Source organism: Melozone crissalis, unplaced genomic scaffold (assembly GCF_028551555.1).
Source record: "Melozone crissalis strain CALT ecotype California unplaced genomic scaffold, PUWL_Pcris_2 ptg000036l_1, whole genome shotgun sequence".
In the NCBI taxonomy this organism is placed as follows: Eukaryota; Metazoa; Chordata; class Aves; order Passeriformes; family Passerellidae; genus Melozone; species Melozone crissalis.
In genome coordinates, this window is record NW_026535814.1 from 4,253,653 (window position 1) to 4,277,732 (window position 24,080).

General features: G+C 38.5%; 1 protein-coding gene across 2 annotated transcripts in view; it reads right to left on the bottom strand.

Moving 5' to 3' along the window:
- The window catches only part of PCSK5 (proprotein convertase subtilisin/kexin type 5), a 228,426-nt gene that overhangs the window by 77,380 nt on the left and 126,966 nt on the right, over positions 1–24,080 (bottom strand). For both annotated transcript variants that reach the window (XM_054283563.1, XM_054283562.1), the window contains exons 10-12: positions 21,994–22,097; positions 6,243–6,360; positions 5,037–5,225 (exon numbers count right to left, since the gene is read on the bottom strand). In XM_054283563.1, coding sequence (XP_054139538.1) covers positions 5,037–5,225; positions 6,243–6,360; positions 21,994–22,097 — 411 coding nt within the window. The remainder of the gene's footprint in view (positions 1–5,036; positions 5,226–6,242; positions 6,361–21,993; positions 22,098–24,080) is intronic.

The following is a 24,080-nucleotide window of genomic DNA, read 5'->3' on the forward strand; positions in this document are numbered from 1 at the left end:
ATTAAGAGCATGGAAACCCTGCACTAGCTAGTGGCTGCAGCTGCAGTAGAGTAGCCGGAAAGAGGTAAGAATTTTCTTCTCCTACAGCAGTTGTTGTTGTTATGATGTGCTCCAGCACACAAACTGGCAGCCTCATGGGCAAGTGGTCCTTGCCCAGAAGTCTGCACAGCCACCAGACTTCAAATGCACTTACAGTTTGAAGAGACTACATAGTGCCTTCCCAAGCTGTGCACCTGAAAGGGCTTTGGTCAACTATTCTCTTTAAAGCATCTCTTCTCCACAGAGTTGAATCATCAGCTCCCTGTGAGATGTAGCCCCTGAGAAACTGCAGACAGCTCAAACTGACTTAACCAAAGCTTCGGCCAGACCCTACTGCGCATCTGCACTGAAGTATTGGGAAAAAATAAATGGTCAGAGAACACACTAGGCATTTCAGAAGCTTTCTTACCTACATACGGGAGATCACTTAAAATTTATGGATTTGGAGCTAAAGAAAATATATTTAAAGTATTCACATAAAAACTTTTTTTCATTTCCATGTTACATCTGGTTATCACAGTTAGTTTTATGAAACAATGGCTATCTCTGAACTATCATGTTAAAGTTGTTTGGAGTAACATGAACAATAGTGTACAATCCTGCCAAACTGAAACAGTGGCTAGCATGACAATCACCATCTTTAAAGGCAGAGTGCTTGTCCCCAGGAACTACACATATCCACATTAAACAATCCATCATTACTTGCAAACATGTCAGGCTGAGGAGCTCCACACACTCCACTGGTCAGCCAGCTGCTTGGTAGTGGGATATCTATTCATCAACCCCACAAAGGGAAAAAAAAAATATAGCTAACATGAATGAAACAAAACACAGCAAGCATGAGTTGGGAGAAATGGTTTTCCAAGAACTGTTTCATCCTGTAGACACAGTACAAGCACAGGGTTATTAGCTCATTGTGGACTTAGATTACTACCACATCAGAGACCTTTTCAGTGACACTCAGCATGAAGTTGGCCCTTATGTTTCATCATATTAGGATTAAAATGTTAGTTTTCTTTAATATAAGAATATAACATGCAAGCTGGAAAAAAGATGCATACTTATAAAGAAAATTTTGCCCTATTTCAGATCACCGAGGCATTTTATGAAGCAAACAATTGAGTAAGATTAGATAAGAATAACTTGGATTTGGTCTAAGAGTTCTGCAGAGGAGGATATTATTAAAATTTACTGATTGTCTAAGGTTTCATGATAGGAAAAAGATGGTCATGAAGATACATTCTTTTGTTACTGAAGAGAAGTATTATTAATACCACGGCCATATAAGCTTATGAAGCTAGTGGCCTGGAAAGTTGCCACCATGTGGCTGAAATATTTCAGTTACGCAGTTCAAATGGCAACAGCTGCTTTAAATTTAAAGGGCAAGAATTAAATAAGCCATGACTTCAGTGGGAGACAAATGAGCCCTAAGTTTGTTTCTCCTACTCCTTTTGTATCTAGCTTCTCCTCCATAGCCTGCCTGTAGTGAATGTTTGTTAGAACTGACCTTGGTATGTCTCAAAAAACACTCAGAAACCCATACTGCCAAATCCACTGGCCAATTGTTTTTGGAAAGACAATACTGTTCCCCTTTGGACTTAACTCTAGCCTCATCCTCACACCAGCCAATACACTTCCAGCTTGTATTTTCCTCTAGTGCAGTGCATCCAATGTAATCATGTTTAGTACTTTCCAAACAACAAAGCAGATGTTCCCTGTAATGCAGATTTTGAAGAATGCACATAAGGCTTAAACCAGTGACAGTGTTATCCACCAAATGCCTGCAAAGGAATCCACATCATCTCAGACTAACAAGTTTTCTTACTGAAGTCATTTTAGGGGGTGCCAACATTAAGGATAAAATATGCAGAAAAAAGGCCAAATATTGCCTTGAGGGAACTACTTGTCAATGCACCAGAAATTACACACAATTACTTTTCTTCCAGAATTGGTGGAGAAGTGCACATGTAAAATATACCTTTTGCACTTAAAAACATTTTACCAAGGGAACTGTTTCAAATTAAACCCAAATGAGTAACTGTAAAACAATGGGACTTTCCCGGGTTTCAGTAAAAACAGCTGGTATTGCTGCTATTAATCCTGTACATGTACATTAAAAAGTCTTGTATATCTGAGAAAAACATCTCAGTCAGGTAGTAGCAATGTACAACAGCCTCTGGAACCTTTGCCTATAGCAGAAAAACCAGACCATTCGCTGCCAATGTATCTCTGTATGCCTGCTTATAAACTGAATGCATTTATTCACTGATATTCAGTATTATTGATACATTAAAAATCAAATGCCTCTTAACTAATTTTTCATACTGGAAAATAACATCCCATTTCAAGTTTTAGTTCATAACATGATGCTAAAACATATACGTTGACAACACACAGCATACTCCTAGTGTCAAGAAATTACTACCTCTAGGCTGTATGACTTCTTACAGCAAGGACAAATGAAGTAAGCCTTGAAACACCATTTCAGAAAGTATTTTGTTCATATCCCTCACTTTAACCTAAGAAAGGCCTCATGAAGGCTCTAGGTATTTCAGACCTAGCATTTGCCAGATACGTTTATCCCTAATATTAGAAGCCCAGAGTTGTTTAGTAACCCATCAGCCCAATGTGATGGCAAGTCTGAATATTTCTGAAGTTTCCATGGAAAGGGAATTTCTGGTGAGACTCTATAAGCTCTCTCATGAATAATTTGTTTCCTGGGAAGTAACAAAACATGAAAAGGCCTTTCAGGTTTCTTTGTTTTCTGTTTAGTCTTCTGATACTAACATATAAGAAAGAGCTGAACATCCTCTTATTTTATTACATATATTTGCATACCCTTTCTCTTCTGCACATACAGAAAATAATTATTTTTAAGGTGCAGGGGTTACAAAGACACTGATTGAATTAAATTTTGTACCTATCCCACACACCAATCATCACCAGAGGTGAACTGTGAATCCTGGAATGTACTTCCCACTTGCTGTGAGTCAGCTGCAGCACATGACAGCCTAGAGCCAAAAGTTAGCTGTGTTAAGACCACTGGGTTTACACAAGATTGTTTTGTTTGGATACCTATTTGGATGGCTTTCATGTTTTTTTCATTTTGAACTGAGGAAGAACTACTGCATGAAAATGGAAGAGAAAACTAAAGAAGGATTTCTTCAAACAGAAAACAAAACCCTGTTTCATAACTAATAAGAGAAACCTGTCTCACACTCGTTAGCAGAAGACAAATTCTTTGCTCAGTGCAGTAGTGCAGCAGGAAGACATGGATATGTGTGCCTAAGTGCTTTATTAGCAACCTATGACAGCACTCACAATAGAACACAGGAGATATTCTAGAGGACCCCAAACTTCAGGACAACTTCCTCTCCATTTGGTGAATTAGTGTCTACAGCTTGAAGAACATTTTCAATTTACCTTTTCTTTTAATCTAACATAATCTGTAATGAAAATGTGCATTCACAGTTCAATCAGAACCAAGTCCATTTGACCTCCACCTGTCTCCAAAACAGACTCTTTGTTTAAAGAGGAAATATAAATCCTTCTATCATTGAGATAGAGGAGGACATGCAAGTCTCCAGATCTAGATAATGAGCATTTCTGGCTGAGGAAGCATGGATGAAAAGCAGTCTGGAAATCAGGTCACTCTCAATCCTTTAAAAGCTCTGAATAATAGGACTAGGGATATTAAGTTTGTGAAGATTTAAGCATGATGGCAGAAGAGCTCTCACAACACAGGTTTGATAGATGGCCTTTTTTGCAGTTTCTGATACATAACATCAGTAAACAGAAACTTTTCTGTGGGAGCCATGCTCTGTGTCTAGCAGAATGGCAGTCATCTACATCAAGTCATCAAGGAACAAGAATTACCTATGGTCCCATGAGGAAGAAGATTTCTAGCTAGTTGGAGAAGTATACAAGAATTTCTTACTGTAAATGTAACTTATTTGCAGATTTGTAACTGGTGTAAAATTTGGAAAGTTTTCTGATGTTTCTTAATGCCTTAACCCTGTCTGGTAGGAGGTGGATGACCATGGATTTAGTGAGATTTACATGGGAAAGACTGCCAATGTTTTCTTTGGAGAAAATCTCTGCTAGTAGGTCAGAGAAATAGAATCATGACTGAGAAGTCTTCCAGTTTGGTAATGATTCCCTCCACTTATCATTTGTCCAATGATATATTGGATGAAGAGATACTTTGTCTGAGTTCAATAATCAGAATAAAAAAGACAATTTGACACACTGTGACAGTTTCTCCAAGAACATAACGTAGAGGTGATGAGGAAGAAGATTGATCTTTCTTAGTAGCTGTTGTAAAAATGGCTGGACATTTGAAAGCAAGTATCCATCAGTGAACTGATGTCTAACTTTTAAAAATTTTTGAAGGCGATGGCTAACTTTTAAAAGCCTTAATCTGCAATTTAGAAAGGAAGCCTTTAATTTCAAGTGCTAGTGCTACTTTTCAGCATTGTCCTACTATAAGCCTTTCATGGATTGAGTATGTTTACTTAGAAAAAAAGGATTTGGAAACAGGTAATATCAGGGATTTAAAAAATAGTGGTAAATATACACTATTCTATCTGACTTTCATTGCTATTTAAAAAACGATAAGAAAAGAGAAAAACGAAAAATAAGTGGCAATATGTAGAAACACTTTGATTCAGCTTCCTTATGAAGCTGAACTGAATCTGTTTTCTTCACATTTTCCAGCTATCTAATAAATGGTGAGCCACACAAGAACTATTGAAATTGACTAATCTTTGTCTTGGAGTTCAACAGTTTTAACATACTCTTCTAAGTACTGAGACTGTATTCTATTCATCTCTGAGTTAATTTGTACTTAATTCTGCCCATCTCTCTACGAAAAAGTAATTAGCGTATGACTTCTAATATCACTGCTGTAATGACTTGACTGCTCTTTGCTGACATGGACATGTCTATGCAGGCTCTACATGCTGACTGTACTGTAAAATTGGGTTGTCATACTATACCTGTTGGCCAAGAGCTGTGACCTAGTTCCAGAAGGAGAGGTTAGGTAAATTGCCAAGTCTCCACGTCGAGGGTGAGTAATAGTGATACGTACAACAACATGCTCCAAGTAGATCACATGGTGGTTAGGATTATCTGAACAGCCAGTGGCTTTGTAAATTGAACGGACAATGCTGTCAGGTCGTATTGTTCTACAACAGAAGCATAGCAAACGACATTAGCATTTCTTGCTTTTTGTGTAAAATACACAACCCCATCTTTTTTGCTCAGTAGAGAATGACAGTGTTGGATAACTGTAAAGTCAATAGCCTATAATCATTAGTTTTGACATGTGCTTCCTAGCTGAAAATACCACTATAGGGTAATTATTTCACTGCAGATAATGGCTAATGGCAACTGCCTGGGTTTCTGTTAAGCACATACACAAGGTAAAATAGGAATAAGCCTTTGGGACAGAGCATTATTGTAGATTAGTGGCCAGCTGAGAAATGCTGAGATTGTCATGGGATCACAGCTGGTTGCTAAACCCCAGGAAATGCCTGGCATAGCTAATCCTAGTTTACGTAACAGCAAGTATTACATGTTAACTGTACCAAAAGGCATCTGACTCAGCTGGTTTAAATTGGTATGACATCCTTGCAGACTACACCAGTTACAGATCAAGCCTGTCAAATATAATTAGCAAACAATATTCTTAGTGCTTTGGAAGTCCGCGTCATGCTTGATGCTGCCTCTATGTCCATGGAGTACACATAACAGAGTTTTGCTCTTAAGCCTGGTGCTACAGAGACCCTAACTCAGCAAGTGAAAAGCAGTTCAGTTTTGGCCTCTGAACTAGAGACCCTCCTAAGACCATTGGAGAGACACATTATCACACTGTTTCAAAAGCATATTTGCTTTTTACATCCTGGACTGTTAAATCTATCTCTTCTTGCAAAGGTGACTGAAATGCATTCAACCAAATATTCTTTGGTGTATCATCGACATAAAAATCCATCATTACCCAGTCTGGACTGTTTTACACCTTCACCTTCTGCAATGTTCTTTAAACTAGGGCCTTTTCCCATGCACTACATCTGTAAATGTGACAGACTCTCTGGTATGGCTTTAAAAATGATACATTATACACAATGCAAGGGAGGGGTAAATTATAGCCAATTTTTTTCCCATCAATTTAAGCCAGCAAAAGTTTTGGTAGCAGGTATTACTTGATTTGCCGATCTGTGTTCTCCACACACACATGTTGTGGAGGCACCGTTGTCCACTTTTCTGCTTCTGTCACCATTGCTTCAGCATCCATCAGTCCAAATCCATAAAGGTGGCTCACTGCAAGGTACAAACAGAATGGATACAGTTATAGCATAAACCCTTGGGTTTCATCATAGACTAACTCCAGAGTGTCACATCCTAACAGGAGTTACTTCTTTTCTCCTCTTCCTTACTTTCACTCAAAGCTCCAAAATCTCATTGCCAAGAACAATAATGACATTATCTAATTTGTTCAACAAATCTGTTCACTGCTTTATTACAGAAGTGGCATGAGGCACTACCTACACAGCCTACTATGAGAACTACAGAATGCCAGTGACTAAAATTGCCTCTGGATGCCCTTAGTCCATGTGCCTCAATTAGCTCAGCCCTTTTGTATGACAAAGGGATATATAAGCATAATGAATGAGAGGAAGGTTACTTCCATTACTCAAATGCCAAACACATGCATGTGTATTTAGGGAAGCTAACTGAGGCAAATTTGAGAATGAACAGACCACTTTGTAACTGTTGTATCCTCTGAACTTCCCTGAGTGTAAGCAGTACTAGTGAATGTTCTTCTCTTCCTGTATACGGTATGTTTGTCATTGGCCAGCCAACCAGGTAGACCCACCCTCTCCCTAAAGCTCTCTGCTTGATGAGGGTGAAAAGCACTTACTGAATCAGCTGTGTGTTTTTGATTGCTATTCCAATTGAAATAGAGACTTGCAAAAGGGTTTTGGTGAATTAGAAGAGCTTCTAGCCATGCTGTTCCATTGTGACAAATTGGTGCTCTTGATAAAATTCCGATAGCAGAAGGTGAAACAAAAAAGCTTCCACAGGAGGAGTTTAGATTGCAAATATTAGTAGATCAGTTTTTCTTGCTACACAGAAACTCACAGAAAATTGTAAGTGCAAATTTAACCAGCAATGCAAAACAGCATGGTATAAATCCTTCCAAATGCATGTTGTAGATGGTTTGTGAAAGCATTCTCTATATTGCCAAACCAAAATTCAAAGGACCCTATTAAAAAAAACCCCTGCCTTCTCAAACAAATACAGTCCAAAGCTTAAGGATTACATCTTCCAAATATCTAGTACTGTCCAAAACTGCCAGCTGAAAAGGATTCTTCAATGCACCTCATCTTTTCTTGATAAGAAATAAGGGCAGAAAAGCATGTAATATTGCCACCACCAGTCAGTGACCTTCAAATGGAAACTTATGTAACTTTTAAGCTATTTACCCATATAATTTTTTCCCTAGTACGCACATTAAAAATGCAAATAAAATCTATGGAGTGAACTTTCTATCCTCCCTACCCTAACAAATACTTGGAAGACAGAACTTAGGAGGAATTTTCATCCAGGAGAAAAACTTACCACTCAAAGTTTTCTGGTTGTGGTATTTGTCCATGACTCAATGTTTAAAATGTCTTGCATGAGAGCAGCAGTGTAGTGATAAGTTCTGCAGCTGATGTGGTTTTTTCAGTTGAAAAAGAAATACTTTTTTTCCTTGAAAGGCCTTCCCATTGAAATAAAAAACTTCCTGACAGAGAGGGTTACTTTTAAATCCTCCCATGCAGACTGACATTTGGCTGTCCAAAACATTTCCATTCAAAGCCCTTGATCCAATGGGTTGGTTAGCAGCTGAAGGTACAAGCAGAGGCCCATAATTTTCAAAGACCAAATTACAGCAATTTAGGAGAGAATCACATAGTTAAACAAAGTAGTTGTGTCTTAGAGAAGAAAAGAGATTTTTCTCTCTGCTATCTTCAGATTGTGCTTCTTCATCTGTGTACATCCTTGTATTCCCATGAGTTATATGCCAAGATGCCTGTCCCAAAGGTTAACAATAGCCTGGTGCTCTACATGAAGCTATAAATGTCTTCTAAGAAACACCCTGGAACTGCCTCTGATTTGTATGCAAAACATACTGAATTGACATTGTCAACCCAGATTAATCAAAAGCACTCTCTGAAAGGTCATGATGACTGCAGAGAGAAAAGTGTAAAATGCCACCAGACCTTGCACCTACCTACTTATGTGCTCTGCATTATCACTGCTGTGAATTGCTGTGAATTGCTAGTGGGCTCAGCTCTTGCTAGGAATTATTACACATGTCAGAGTGGGTATTGGGCTGTTTTGTGCAAAGGCACTTTTCCTTCACAAACAAAATATGAATATAATATGAATATAATATAATAATATGATACAATGTAAGCTGGTGGCTGAGGAGTAGACTGTTGCTTTTATTAAGCTGAAGGGTTGAAAATGTGATCTCCTTGGGTGACCAAAGTGTCCATCAGTAGAGCTATCTTGAATTCTCTCTCCTGTCAGGCAGCTGTACTAATTGATCAATTTTATTTCTGCAAAATCACAGGCCCACACAGAGACTTTCAGGTGCAGGGCATGTTTCAGAGAAAAACTTCCCTCCCACAACATGAAGTAAATGCTAAGTTTTATCTGATCTCTTTAATCTTTCTTAAAGATGTTTTCATCATCAACAACGACATTTGTCATGGCTTAAGTCCATTTATTTACCCCTAGTGCAGTTCCTTCATCAGTACACTGCGAAAACAAGGCCTTCTGAACTGCTGGAGAGACTTCCCCAGCTTTTTCATAATCTCCTTGCTTTTGTCTGAAATTGCTGTTGAAAATTCAGAAACTTTCTCATTTACATACAAAGCTACCCTCAAATCTAAAGTTAGCATGCATATCCCATTTGACTTGACTATGAGAAATATGAAGAGCTGGTGTTCATAAATCATATCATAGAATCATGCAGACTTCAGAAAAATTTGGCCCAGACACTAGAAACACAACATTTCCAGTGTAGCTAAACTTGATTTGTTAGGCTGCAGTTTCATTGCCTGTCATCAAGATGTCTCATCAGTAACTTAAACACTAAGCCTTCCCTGCTATTTTACTCATGTGACAAAAGGCTTGCATAAAATTTTCTCCCTACTATATTTTTGGCATTTTATATATCATGTCCTATGTACTGTGAAAGCAGCATTTGAAATATAAACATTTTGTATACACATATCAAATGCCAAACCAGGAGAGAAATAGTGATAATTTCAGTGTGACAAATGAGGAATATGCAGCTTCCTCAACTAGATTAATCTGTTTGATATGTCAACTGTAATGATCTGTGCATTTATGCCACAATAGGATCTTGATCCAAAATGAGATAGACAGAATAGGAGACTAAAATGTCCATTAATACTATGGTTTCTTAAATATTGCTGAGCAGGTCTAGAATATGTGAGCCTCTTGAGTTACTCTCAGCCCATAAATACTTTCAACTGATCTACACCAATTTTTTACATTAGACATTTTAATTGCAAATAGAATGAATTAATTCTATAATGCTTTAACAATTTCATATTGCTTTTCTGTCATTTGCTTGGAATATTGAAATATTTCAACAAGGATAAACATTGCATAACAAGAATTAGACAAAAAGTGGAGAAATGTCATGATGACACAGCTTAAACTGTTTTGTTTTGTCATGTCCTCTCTAAGACAACACTGATCTTTAATAATTCATCTTGTTTCAGCCATATTCTTATTTCAGTCAACTTGGCACCAGTAACCTGTGACAACTAAGTGTGATTTCATAAACACATAACTGCTTTACAAGCCAGTAACACAAGTGTGCAAGAAGATGCTTTTTCATTCTTGCTTTTAAAACCAACTCACTCATGGTTTTCAAATTAAGCACATTATTCGTGTTTCTGTATTTTACAGAGAACAATTCCTCAATTTCTGTACCTAAAACCAAATGAAACAGCAAACAAAGTATTTGCTCCTCAAAGTCCCTGAAATCCAGGCATTTTTATAAATTCAGTATGGATGTGGGAAGATTGAGCTCTTACACCTATCACCACACTAGAGAAGGTTGTGAAAAGCACACAGTTGCCCAACAGATTTGTTTAAAAAGTGGCAGCTACAAAGACGCACAATGAGAATCTGAAGGGCCTCTACAGCATAGGATCATAGAAGCACAGAATGATTTGGGTTGCAAGGGACGTTTAAAGCTCATCTAGTCTGACCTCTCCACCATGAGCAGGGACACCTTCCACTACACCAGGCTGCTGAACACCCTGTCCAATCTGGCCTTGAGGCACTTCCAGGGATAAGGCATCCACAGCGTCTCTGGGAAACCTCACCATTCAAATCATAGAATCACAGAATCACAGAATATTAAGGGGTTGGAAAGGACCTTAAAGATCATACCCTGTGCTATGGGCAAGGAAATTTACCCCTCAAGTTGCTCAAGGCCTTATCCAACCTGGTTTCGAACACTGACAGGGTTGGGCATCCACAGCCTCCCTGGGCAACCTGTTCCAGTGTCTCACCATGCTCACAGTAAAGAATTTTTTCCTAATATCTAATCTAAATTTCCTTTCTTTCAATATTCTCCCATTATACCATGTCCTATCACTACAGATCCTGATGAAGAGTCCCTCTCCAGCTTCCCTGTAGGCCCCCTTCAGATGCTGCAAGGTTGCTCTGAGATTCCACACAACCTTCCTTTCTCCAGGCTGAACAGCCTCAACTTTCTCACCCTATCTTCACAGAGAAGATGCTCCAGTCCTTGTATGAATTTATCAGCCCTCCTCTGGACTTGCTCCAACAAGTTCCATGTCCTTCTTATATTGTGGGCTGTATACAGCACTCCAGGTATCTGGTGAGGTAGGATCTCACCAGAGCAGAATAGAGGGCAGAATGACTTCCTCCGACCAGCTGGCCACACTCCTTTAAAAATGTAGCCAAGGACTGGATTGGCTTTCTGGGCTGCAAGTCCACACTGCTGGCCTGTGTTGAGTTTTACATCAACAGTTACTCTCAAATCCTTCTCCACAGGGCTGCTCTCAATCACTTCTCTGCCCAACCTGTGGGTGTGTCTGGCATTGCCACAATTCAGGTGTAAAGACCTTGCACTCTGCTTTGTTGAACTCCATGAGGTTCACACAAACCCACCTCTCAAGCCCTTCAGGGGACCTATGATGGCATCCCTTCTCTCCAGTGTGTTGACTGTACCACACTGCTTCATATTGTCAGCAAATATGATGAGGGTGCACTTGATTGCACTGTCCATGTCACCAACAAAGATGTTGAACAGTATCTGCCACAATGCTGACTGTGGAGGGACACTGCTTGTCACTGGTTTCCATGTGGACACTGGACACAATTCTGAGTGTGCGACCATTTTTAGCTAGTTTTTCACTCAAGTGGCTTATCCATCAAATCCATGTCTCTTCACTTTGAAGATGAGGATGTTCAATGGTAGAATGTCAAATGCTTTGCACAAGTCCAGGTAGATGATGTCAGTTGCTCTGCTCTGCCCCTATCCATCAATCCTGTAGGCCTATCACAGAAGGTCAGCAAATTTGTCAGGCATGATTTCCCCCGTGTAAAGCCATGTTGACTGTTACCAAGCACCATGTATAAAAATATCCTTCATTATGTCCAGTCTAAATATACTCTTGTTCAAATTAAAACTATTGCCCCATGTCTTGTTACAAAAGACCTTCCTAAAAAATTTCTTTCTGTCTTTCTTCTAGAAACCTTTTATATATTGAAAGGCCACTACAAGGTCTCACTGTAGCCTTCTCTTCAGGCCGAACAACACCACCCCTCCTTGTCTTTTTCATAGGAGAGGTGCTCCAAGGCTTTGATTATTTTCATAGTCAGAAAGGTGCTAACAGAATACTTCAAAAGTGCTTTTATTGAGATTCCAGTTATGTCTATGTCTGTTTCTGATTTTTGCATTAGTACAAATAATTTCTCCAGTAATATACTAACCATGGCTTTACCTGATAATAGATTTGACAAAAAAGAAGAGACTTCTGGATTTTACATTTTTCTTTTTGCCAAAAAGCTCCTATTAATTGATAAAATAAATTACAGACTGCCAAGAAAAGCTAGCAGGATAGCTAGTAGAAACTAAAACTCCACTAACCAGTCTACCTTTTTGTGTAGCTTGTGTGTAACTCTGACACTGCTATGAGGCTTTGCAGTCATTAAAAAAATAGCCTTAGAACATACCATCTTAAAATACCGAGAAATCAAATCTAAGATTCTATTTTCCTTCTCATCCTTACTTATTTTATCTATTTCAGGAATTTAAAACTCAAGTGGTTATTAAAGAGACATTGGTTGACATAAGGCACTAGAAGCAAAGTACCCTTTTGGGCTCCCAGAGTCAGGCTCTTCTGGTAGTGACAGCACATGCCACTCAAATAGTTCCCACCTCTCATGAGCATAAGCAGCTCCCAGGCAGAGGGCCTTAGTCTTGGGATTCAGCTGGTCTGTGGTCAGCAGTGAGCATCCATGAGTACCAAGCACAGCCATGCCAACAGTTCCTGATTTACTTCTCAAAGCTTGTTTAGGAGTGAGTAAACCAAGTTAATGAAGTCTTCGGCACAGATGGTGTTCACACATAGACTGTGCCCTGCATATGGGGATATCTTACCCAGAGTCAGAGAAAACACCAGTGAGCTTTGCTGAAACCTCGGCAGAGTGACCAGGGAGACTGGCTTACTTCTCTGCCTTTGAAGCAGCAGAGTTGTGATGGAAACAGAAAATCTGACTGCTGCTGACTGGGGATTGCTATGAAAATTCTGCAGCAGGATTCTAAGACTTCTCTGCAGCAGCATTTGGCTGTAAATCATAAAGCCTTTACTGAAGACATTAATTCACTTGAAATAAGACAGCTTATGTGAATGGAATAAATCTGAAGGTTATATGGGTTTAGAAGGGTGAAAAAATGTTTGCTGAAATAAAGTTGGCTAAGGAGCATCTGCAGTAATGCAAGCTATAGTTTTTTAACTAGTGGTATTCTTTTTAAACTGAATTGGGTTTTTTTTTCAATTTTTATTTTTAGCATGAGGATTTTTAGCACTGGGAAACATGGTGGTTTGCAACTTTTTTTAAAGAAAAAATGTATTTTGTGACTACATTGTGCAACACCTTGCAAAATAATGTACCCATCTCCTCTATTAGGAGGAAATTCACCCTAGGAGATATATTTAGAATTCCTTGATATATCAGAAGTGGACAAATACAATGTCCTTCTATCAAACAATAAAAACATCTTTTGGTGAGAGTGTCTGTTCTAGTCTTCATCTCAGAACAGATAATGACAGGTGAGTCAAAGGCACTGTAACTGGAAATCCTGACAGACTGTTAGCAGAAAACACATAGACAGCATTTCTGTCCTGTCAGATGTATCAGACACATGGCATCCCTCTTGTTCCATTCCACTCTGAGGCTCTGTGTGTCCTGAAGTATTGGAACTCCAGCAGGATATTTACACTAATTCCTGACTGAGCATTCTGCTCCCTCAGATTTCATCAGAAAAAGAATATACAAACATGCAGTAAATCACAGAAAAAGTGCATTGCAAATTGTTTAATGATAATGATGCTGAATAGAATAACTAGATAAATTATTAATTAACTAAGCCAACTTCACAGTATCCCTGTGGAGCTATGTAGTAGATGCTGATCAGTAACCTGAAGCAAAAGGAAGTTAAACAGTAAGCCAGCTACTGTTTACAGAAATAGCTGGCCAGTAATGTCAGAGTAGTGGGTGAGGTTCTTCATCCCCTGACTTAAAAGCAAATCCTCAAAAGCTGATTTTTCTGGAGGGCAAAAAGGATACTGTTATAAATAACTTCAGGCATCTAACTGAGCTGAGTTGTCCTATGTAGACTCTTATTTTTCCCTATTATTACATGAAATTCTACATCCTGATGGGGTACATTAAAATACTACATTGAAGATAGTGTTATCTGTTTCCCAACTGGCCTGAATCCTAGTTCCATTAAAGTGCACACACTCTGATAATAAAACAACTGCCAGTTTTGTAACTACTGAAAGGCATTATAGCAATGCAACAGCAGTGAAGAAGAGCTTTGGTGTTCATAAAGGCAATTGCTTGTCGTTTTTTTAAAAAGACAGACCTACCACACTCAAAAGATGTTCACTATTGCTACGGATGGATACAAGCAGGACAGATATTTGCTTAGAACATTCTTACAAGCGTACCACATTGAGAATTAGTACATAAAGAGGTCATGTAACTTCCAAGGACTTTTCTTTTAAAAATCAGTGTTCAATGTCTGCAATTAAAACCTTCTGCTTTGGAGAATTTTATCAGTTTATGAGTAATTTTTGAAATTTATCGATCCCAGTTTTTCTTTCTTAATACTGCAAAATAGAAATTTACATTTCACAGTAAGTGCAAGACTCTTATGGTTATGAGTCCACAGGGGAAGACTTTCAAACCTCCGCTTCCTCCCTGTGCCCCAGTTCTTTACAGGGTTTTCATAAATGTCTGAGTTTGGCTTGTTAAAAGGAAACAATGTCAAAGGTTATCATTCTCATGGTGTGCATCCTGTTAGAGCTGTCAGTCCACTTGGCAATGTTTGGAATACTAGAGAGCTGCAGAGAAATTGTGTATACCTTTACATCTAAGACAAACAGACAGGAAGTTATCTCAGTTGTTGAGCTGAGGCACTAATTTAAATTCTTTGTCTGCTATGCTGACCATGCTTTGGTGACAATTCTGAGTGCAATTATAGAAGAACATTAAAGCCTAATTTTGCCTTTTGCCTGCTGTTACTCCCAGTTTAGAGCCATTTAATGTACACTTCAGAATATGTGTAATTTTGACTTACAATATATGACCCCAGGAAAGCAATCAACTCTAAGACAAAATCATGATGGATGTCCATCCATTTTCCTTTATGTATCCCAACTCAGGCTTGAACCTTCTGCTTGAACTCTGTTTTTACATTTTTACAGCTTCATTCCTTACTTTTCAGAGGGAACAGAAATCAGTGTTGCAGATCCAAAAAGTAAATGAGAAGCACTGATGATGAAGAATTTGAGGCTGGGAAAAGTAATAATGCCTGCCTGGCTTCTCTGAAAGATTCCCTCTCCTACTTTGTACATCCTCGTTTCTGGAACTGTACTGACAAATTTCTGGCCTTATATGTCTTTCAACTGGAAACAATATTGTCTGTAACTTCAGTTTTGTCAGGAAGAAAAAAAAATTACAATTTAGGCTGCATAATTCAAGATATTTTCCAGCTCCTTTCCCCAAATCCTAAAGAGGTATTTCAGTTCTTACTCAAGGCAAGCAGAACTCAGTTACCTGGCAATTTGCTTGGGTTTAACATACCTGAAAAAAACCCTAATGCAATTTTAATACTAAGTTAAAGAAAATTTTATTTATAGACAGAAATTGAACTGCTGTATGCAATAAGTAAACAAGAGTCACCTGGAAAGATCACAGTGACCATCCAGTGAAAAGACAGTAATTTTAGACTTGCTGCTAAAACACGCATGTTTTTATTCCACCTTTCCTCAGCTATCTTAATTTCCAATTTCAACCACACATATTTTCTCTAGCTGCAGCAAGGATTTCTGTACGAAGCACTTATAAAAGTTATGATATTGATCTGTGACTCATCTGGTATTTAAATGTGGATGAGATTCTTGAGGACACAGATCTTTCCAATCATACATGTTCTATCAGTGCTGGGGGAGACACTTTCAGCCACTGTTAGACAAGCTATAATTGTAGCTTGTTTACTTCTATCCTTTCCTGGTGCTAAACTAAATACTGCGCTGACTTCAAACAACTTTCAGTCAGGAGCTATGATGCAAAAAGTTCAGATTAATCTAATCAGTTCAGCTAACAGAAGGCTAATGCCTACCTATGTGAGGACAGTATCTCTCTCAGACTTTAAATCCACCAATCTGTTAAGGACAATCATGTATATAGAGTTAGATTGCCTTTTCCAAGAATATGTTTGCTGTCAGCCTACTTAGAATCACAGAATCATTTGGGCTGGAAAAAATCCTTATGATTGACTCCAACCACTAACCTGACACTGCCAAGTCAACTGCTAAACCATGTCCCCAGATGCCAGATCTATACATCTTTTAAACACTTCCTGGGATGATGATTCCACCACTTGCCTGGGAAGTCTGTTCCAATGCTTGACAACCCTTTCATAGAAGAAATTTTCCCTAATATCCAATCTAAACCTCCCTGTCACAATTCTTCTTGTGCTTGGCCTCTTACATGTGAGAAAAAACAAGAGCTCCCTCAACAGCTTCTCATCAGACCCAATAGTTCTGTTGCCTTTTTCTGGACATGCTCCTGCCCTCAATGTCTTGTTGTGAGGGCTCCAAAGCTTAACACAGGACTTGCCGTGCAGCCTCACCACCGCCAAGTAAAGGAGAATCGTGGCTGCTCCAGTCCTGCTGGCCACACTCCTGATCCAAACTGGGATGTCACTGGCTTTCCTGGCAACCTGGGCAACTACTGGCTCATGTTCCAACTCTGCTAATGTTGATAAGCACCCCAGGTTCTTTTATGTCAGGCAGCTTCCCAGCCACTGTTCTCCTGGCCTGAAGTGCTGCACAAGGGTTGTTGTGACCCAAGAGCAGAACCCAGAATGCCACCTTGTTGCATTTCACAAATTGGCCCATTAATCCAGCCTGACCAGATTCCTCTGCAGAGCCTTCCTTCCTCTCCAGCTGATCAGCATTTCCATCCAACTTGGTACCATCTGCAAACTGAATGAGGGTGCACTTGATTTCCTTGTCCAGGTTATTGATAAAGACATTAAACAGAACCGGCCCCAGTACTCAGTTCTGGGGAATACCAGTATTTGCAGCAGAATTTAACTCAATCCCCACTACTCTCTGGGCTTTCAGTCATTTTTTCATCCAGTGAACTGTGCATCCATCTGAACCATGGGCAGCCAGTTTGTCCAGAAGGGAAACGGTGTCAAAGGTTGCTCAGTACGTGTCACATGATGGCACTCAAGATGATCTAGCCCATGACCTTCCCTGGCACAGAGGTCAGATTGACAGATCCTTTTTCTAGACCCTTCAACTGGGACCTCTCTGGTTAACCAGGATGGCGGGTAAATGACTGAGTGGTGAGCTCTTGCACCAGCTCCCTCAGTGCCTTTGTGTGGATCCCATACAGAACTGAGAACATATGATTGTATGTATCTAAGTGGTGTGACCATTTCCCCTTGGATTATGCGGGTTTAATTCTTTTTCCCATTCCCATCTTCCAGTTTAGGTACCCAGAGAACAATGAGTCTTATTACAGGAGAGGTATTAAAAGGTAAAAAGGTATTAACTACTTTATTTGTTTCCTCATCCTTTGTTATTGTCTTTCCCCCTACAACCAATAAAGGATGGAGACCACCCTTAACCCTCCCTTTGTTTGTAGGAACAATGCATTTATACATTGTATTCATAGAAATACAATGTATTTGTACAATACAATGTATTTTTAGAAACATTTCCTAATTGCCTTTTACTCAGGAGCCAAATTGTAGTCTAGTTGGGCTTTGGCCCTTCCAGTTTTCTCAATGCATAAACTCATGACACCTTTGTGCTTCTTTGGAATATCCTGCCTGAGTAGTCTCCCTAAGATGATAAACTGCTTTCTTTTCTCCTGAGTTCCAGCCAAAGCTACTGTTCAGCCAGGCTGGTCATCCTTTAATATTTCAAGGACAAAAATCCACTAGTCTCGCTAGCACAGGTAGCAGGTATTCCTCTCTCCTACACAGACCAACGCAACTTCATGTGTTTGGTGTCTTATTGACAACTAAAGAAAGCTGGCATATTACAATAGCTAAACTCAAAACTTCAGTTTCACTTGCTCCATCCACTGTGTGTATGAGCATTAGGGGTGTATAGGAGTTGATATTGGCTGACAGTACCGTGTGAAAATACCAGGGAGTATCTGTAAGAGTAGAAATCTTTTTATAGATGAACAGCTTTGATTGTTTGACATAACCATTTATGAGTTATGAGCTCGCTGTTTTCCAAAAGTCTTATGCCAGCTTCTGACAATGTATTAAAAATATAATTTAAAATTTATTTACATTTTAAAGTTATTGAAAACATGCAGTACAGTGTTTATGAACAGTTTATTGTCTTCTCGGAAATGCACATGTTGTAAAGATATCTTCGTCATTTCTGAATTCCTGCCTGGCTACTGATAAATCTGTCCAGTCTAGGTCCCCTGAATAGAAGCCTATATATACTCACCTCATTCTCACTCCCAGATTAATGCTCTGCGAATGCTCTGCTCACAACTAATATAATCACCAGTTTTATGAAATATTAAGCAATTATATTAAAAGGCTCAAAAACATTAAGTGACTAATCCTTTTCAGTGGTCACTCTTCAATGAAAGCAGCAGATACTTTAGCTAACCTAAAGGGATGTGACATAACTCTGTTTTTACTCCCTGGAAATTGAGGCAATTTGATTTCTCTAGGAAAAGTGTCTCCTCTAGGGCCCAGGAATGCCCCAAAAATGAAAAAACTAGGTAGAATTTAATTTCATTTTATCTCATTTTTCAGTAGAATTTTATTTCAGCATACTGAAGTGTTATTTTCTGTGCTTCAGAGCCAGGAAGAGTGAAGTGCATTCTCCAGAAATTTCCCTGCAAATCAGTAGTACTCCCTATGAATGGTCTATTTCTCCAGACAGAATTTCACAGTATGTGGACCTTCACTTGCGGACAAAGAACTGTTTATATGATTTGATCTTGTTCTTAAAACTGCAGTGTTTCATTCTCTATCTTTCAACTCAGAGACAAGTCAGCATTAATGCAGTTTCCTTGTTATGAATGCACTTGCATGCTCTGTTGTTGACTAAACAGCTGACAGAACAAGAATTTGTATCCAATCTGCCATAGCAGAAACAGATCAACAGTTTTGATATCTTCACAAAAACAGATGCTCTCACGTATTTTTTCATAAAATCAGCTAATTAACTGCTTTAATTATTAAAAATCCCTCTATTGACAAATTATATGTACAATTGACTAAACAGAGAATAGCCTGAGTATTCAAGTCTTTCTTTTTAGACTACAAAATAACAAGTTCCTGAGAAAAGATGCATGCTGTCTGACAAGAAAACAAAAAAAAAACCCCTACCAAGTAAAAATTCTTGCTCATTCCTGAGTTAATTCTATTGACATGAATTTAATGAGCACTGTTTACTTGCCAGAAAATTAAACAAATAACAAGCACTGCTTTAGCAAATCACTCGCTGTCCTAAGTGTTTTTCATGAATTAATCCTTCTTTGTATAAATGTAAGGAGTAAAAAAAGGAGATCTTGAAACCAGTAATGACATCTGTGAGCTCTTTCTGTGTGTTCTGCAATGGCAAAACACTGCCAGGGACTATGGCAAGGGAGAGGGTTGCCATGCAGACCAGCAAAACAGCCCTCTGAAAGTGGGCATGCTGACCCACTTTCAACTACCAGCTCTTGCTGACCCTTTGTTGAGTGAAAGGTTTTTTCAGGTTTTTGCTGTTTTCCACCCTTTCAGTTCTTATTTTTAAAGCGGCAGACCTATTTTTCTCTTTATTCTTGTTTTCCTCTTTCTCCACCAGTATGCACTGAAGATAGGTAGATTGTTTCTTGTGACTGTCTGCTGTAGATAATTTTAAAAAATCTTTCACCCCCTCTTAAGAACATGCTGTGGAAGAACCATGGATCTTGTTATCAACAAGATTATGATACAATTCCTTAAGGAACACAGTCTGATCAGAGTGGTTCATCTATGAAAAACCATACTTTAATTGTTACTCTTGGCGATAGTGAAGGATAATAGTGTAATATTATACTAAATATTGCCACGTGCAATAAAAAAACCTCTTTCAGTCTTGCCAGCAGTGGTGTGCAAATCCCCTTTTGAATTCAAGTTCGGATGTTGTGATTTAAATTAAATCTTTTGCTTCTCCTTCTTCCAAAACCAACAGGAGTTTAAAAAGAGATGTATTTTTATTGGAACCATGTGTTCAACCTAAGTTGCCAAAATAATTTAGCTAAAACTAATGCTTTTATTTGGGTTAAGGTTGATTCCTGAGCTGTGCAGAGGTCAAGCATTTAGCTCATCTTCCTCTTTTTCAATTTCACCAGAGTCTACAGCAGAGTTCAGCCAGTTCAAGTTGTTTTTCCTGAATCCAAGTTACCAAGTTGAGCTTATCTATGTTTGTGACTTTCCATGAGTGGAGACAAAACCTTTTTTCATCCCTTTTCCTTACTATATATGTGTTACATAGTTACATACATGCATAGAAAAATGGTTCCAAGGATTCAGAACAAGCAGGGGTAGCACAGTGATTCAGCAGTGTAAGTCCTGCTGCCAGTGCCGCTGCTGGTGTGACCTTAGTGTGACCTGTCTTTTGATAATGAGTGACAGCTGCTGTGAAATGACTCACAGGGTGTTTGCCTCTCTTGGGCAACAAGTGGAAAGACATTAAAAATATAGAATTTTGGAAGTAAGATATGAAAAAAATTAGCTCTGCTTTATGTTACTTCAAAAGTAGTCTTTAACCCTCATATAGCCCCAATAAACTGATGATAGAGTCACCATCTCCTGATAAAACTTTTAAATCCTGGGAGATGTTTTGCAATAACAAATACTGTAATGTTATTGCAATTAAGGAAGTATCTATTTATGTTTTTTGTGTGGCATACAATTGTAAATGGGATAAAACCAGGCTCTTGAACATCAGGACCTTCATATGATTAGGAGGTCCTGATTAAATATCTATTTCTAAACACATTCTCTGTAGTTAGAGACTGGTTTGGATATAAAAATAAAAAGGGTTTTTTTTGGTTTGGTTTCTATGCCATTGCAACAATGGCATAGGTCAGAATTATATATTAAAGATGCTCTACAGTAGCAGTGCCTTGATCCAAAATAGATTAAATATAGGCTTCAGTTTTAAAGTGAAACCAGGGCAAAGATTTGATAACTCTTGTATATTACATTTTATCTCAGGAGATTCAAGCACAAACAGATCAACTCTCATCTTATAAGAGGTATGTCAGTATTGGGTGGAATTCTTATGAAAACAGAACCAGAAATAAGCCATTCCAGGGTTTTGTTTAGGATACAATCCAAAGTGAAAGCAGAAAGAATGTAGTGAATAGGAATCAGAAGAAAAACTGTGCTGAAATAAAATGTACAGATTCAAGATTCCATTTTAACCCATCCTGAAAATATATATCCTATTTAAGGGCACAATTATTTACTTCTGCTTGCATTGCAAAAGTGAAAAAATGTTTTAGGATGTAGCTTTTATCAAATTTTAGAGACAGTACAAAATTTTAGAAATCTACCCGACAGGTCACTGAAAAATGATTACATGTCTCAGGAATAGTCATGACAGCTCAAAATTCAATTTTATCCAAAATCTGACAGAATTCTCACATATAAATAATGTAAGATTTATCATATAAAAATGAAATTTGAAAATACTGTTTCATCATTTAAAATTGAAACTGACAATAATTCTGAGTGAGAACATGGCTGGAATCCAGAACTGCTACATCTTCAACTCTATACTACTTTATCAGAATACTAGATATAAAAAGAAAAACGCCAAAAATTTGCTTAGTTTTCTGGCAGCAGTGTGTATGATATGGAACTGAAAGGAACTAAGAAGATTGGGCCAATGTATTTCACACTCAACAGTTTTGTGCATTAGTCATTCTAAAAGGTTTTCCTTGTATGAGAGAAGAGAGGCCCCTTCAGATCAAGGCTGAAAGGTCTCCAAACTATGCACAGCATAGTGTCAAATAAAATTATCAAATATTAGATTGCTTGTGATAGCAAAGAAGAAAGAAAGCTCTCACCCTTATAACCAGCTGCATTGGTTTTCCAGTCATTAGCATTCAGATGTCCTGCACGTGAAGTCCTGACAATAATGTGCTGTACGTCTCTCCAGGTCAGAAACGGACTATGAAATAGGGATAAAACAAAGTCACACATCAGACATTTACCAGGATGTAAGGATACAAGGTCATGTAAGCTGAAAAGTATCCAAAGCAAAACAACTTTCATTTATCATCTCTACTTTCCTTTGCTCCACTCAAAATACATGTTCCAATTTTACAGAAAAGCTGTATGATATTATTTATACACCTGGGAGGTTTGCCATAAGCAGACTGTAACAATATATGATAATATTCTGTTATATGAAACTTAAGGGAAGATGAATGAGTACATTTCACACAGAGGCAATTTTTATGACCATCAACTACTGTATCCTAATGAGTGCAAAGGAGAAGAAATCAAACTTTTGGCTTGCTGAAAATCTCTACTAAATTTCACTAACTGCTGCTCAAACTGGAAATTCCTCTAGACTTTCAGTTCCTATTGAAGCTATTCCATGTGCTTCTGTTGTTATTAATTTGTCTACTATCCCAGTCTTGGAATTCACTGAGAGTTTATGAGTATTTTTCAGGAATTCCAAACAGTTGGATGGCTGGTGAGTTGCAAAGTAAGGGCCTGATTACACAGATAAGTATTCCTTTAAGGGATTCCTGTCCACCTGCAAGGTGAAAATGATGCCATTTCTATCCTCACTGTGACATTAATACACATTTATCTTCTAGGACTAGGGCAAATCTACAGGGATTGCAGTTTTCCTGCTTCCTCTATATCTACAACAGGGAGAATTTATTTTCTTAGAAGGCGATCTAAAGGTGCCAACATTCAGCTATCTTTTCTTTCTCCTTCCAATTTTTCAGTTTTTCTATTACCTGCAAGAAGATGAATAGTATTCTCTTTAAAAATGCAGTGTAGTAGAGGGAATGACAAATTGAGCCACTAAACAATGAAGAGGAAAAAAGCATTGTGGTGCAGAACACCAGGCACTAAGTAGCATTCTCAGAGCAACATTATCTGTCCCTATTGCACACCCTGCCACAATTCCCCTCAGCTGAAAAAAGACCAGAATGAAATACATAAGACCCAGAACTGGCTGCCTACACTGCCCAGGACTATGCAGTCATTCAAAACCAGGGAAACTTTGGTTCTTAAACCAGATTCTTAACATATTTAAATATTCTGTTGTATTTAATGAGAACAGATGCCTTCTCTCCCTGAGCATTTTTTAAAAACAGTACTATGCCTATAGGTAGCTTTTTTTATGCTTATGATGCTGTTTCTCACACTAGACTTCTGGAGTAGAATGACAGTAATTGTTTATCCCGTTGGGCCAGTAAAAATTACTGACATAAAGATTAAAAAAAGTCATGGCAAAAGTAACGCACATTAAGGGTTTGTGCTTCTACAATGTCCTGTACAACATCATTTTAATCAATTTGTAGCTCTCTTTCACAACATTCAGTTTATATTCATGCCACATGTCCACAATTTCCGCAATGCATCCTGATCTCCTCATGAGGCAGCATTGAAAGGCTTTGCCATAGAATCTGCAGCCACAGAATCACACAATGGTTTGGGCTGGAAGGGACCTTTAAAATGCATTTAGCCCAAGTACCCAGCACTCAGCAGGGACATGTTCAACCAGACCAAGTTGCTCAGAACCCTGTCTGAACTGACTTTGAGTGTTGTCAGGCATCGGACATCTACCACCTCTGTGGCAATGTGTTTCCATGTTTTACCACTCTTATTGTAAAGGGGGGAAAAAAATCCATCTTTTGCATTATCTTTATACTGGTTTTTAGGATAAAATCCAGACAAGCTGTGATAGGGCATGATGTATTCCTTTAGATGAACAGTGGGGTAGGCAGCTATATATCCACCAGCAACGGTGTTCTAGCGTACCTGTGTCAAATCTGCAGTGCACACAGAGATAAAAAATCTTAAGTGCCAAAAACCTAACAAACAACGGCCTTATTTGCAAGCTGATAATGATGAAATTGGGAGGAGAAAACCCCTGAGAGAAAGGCATCTGAATTACATATTTTGTTGT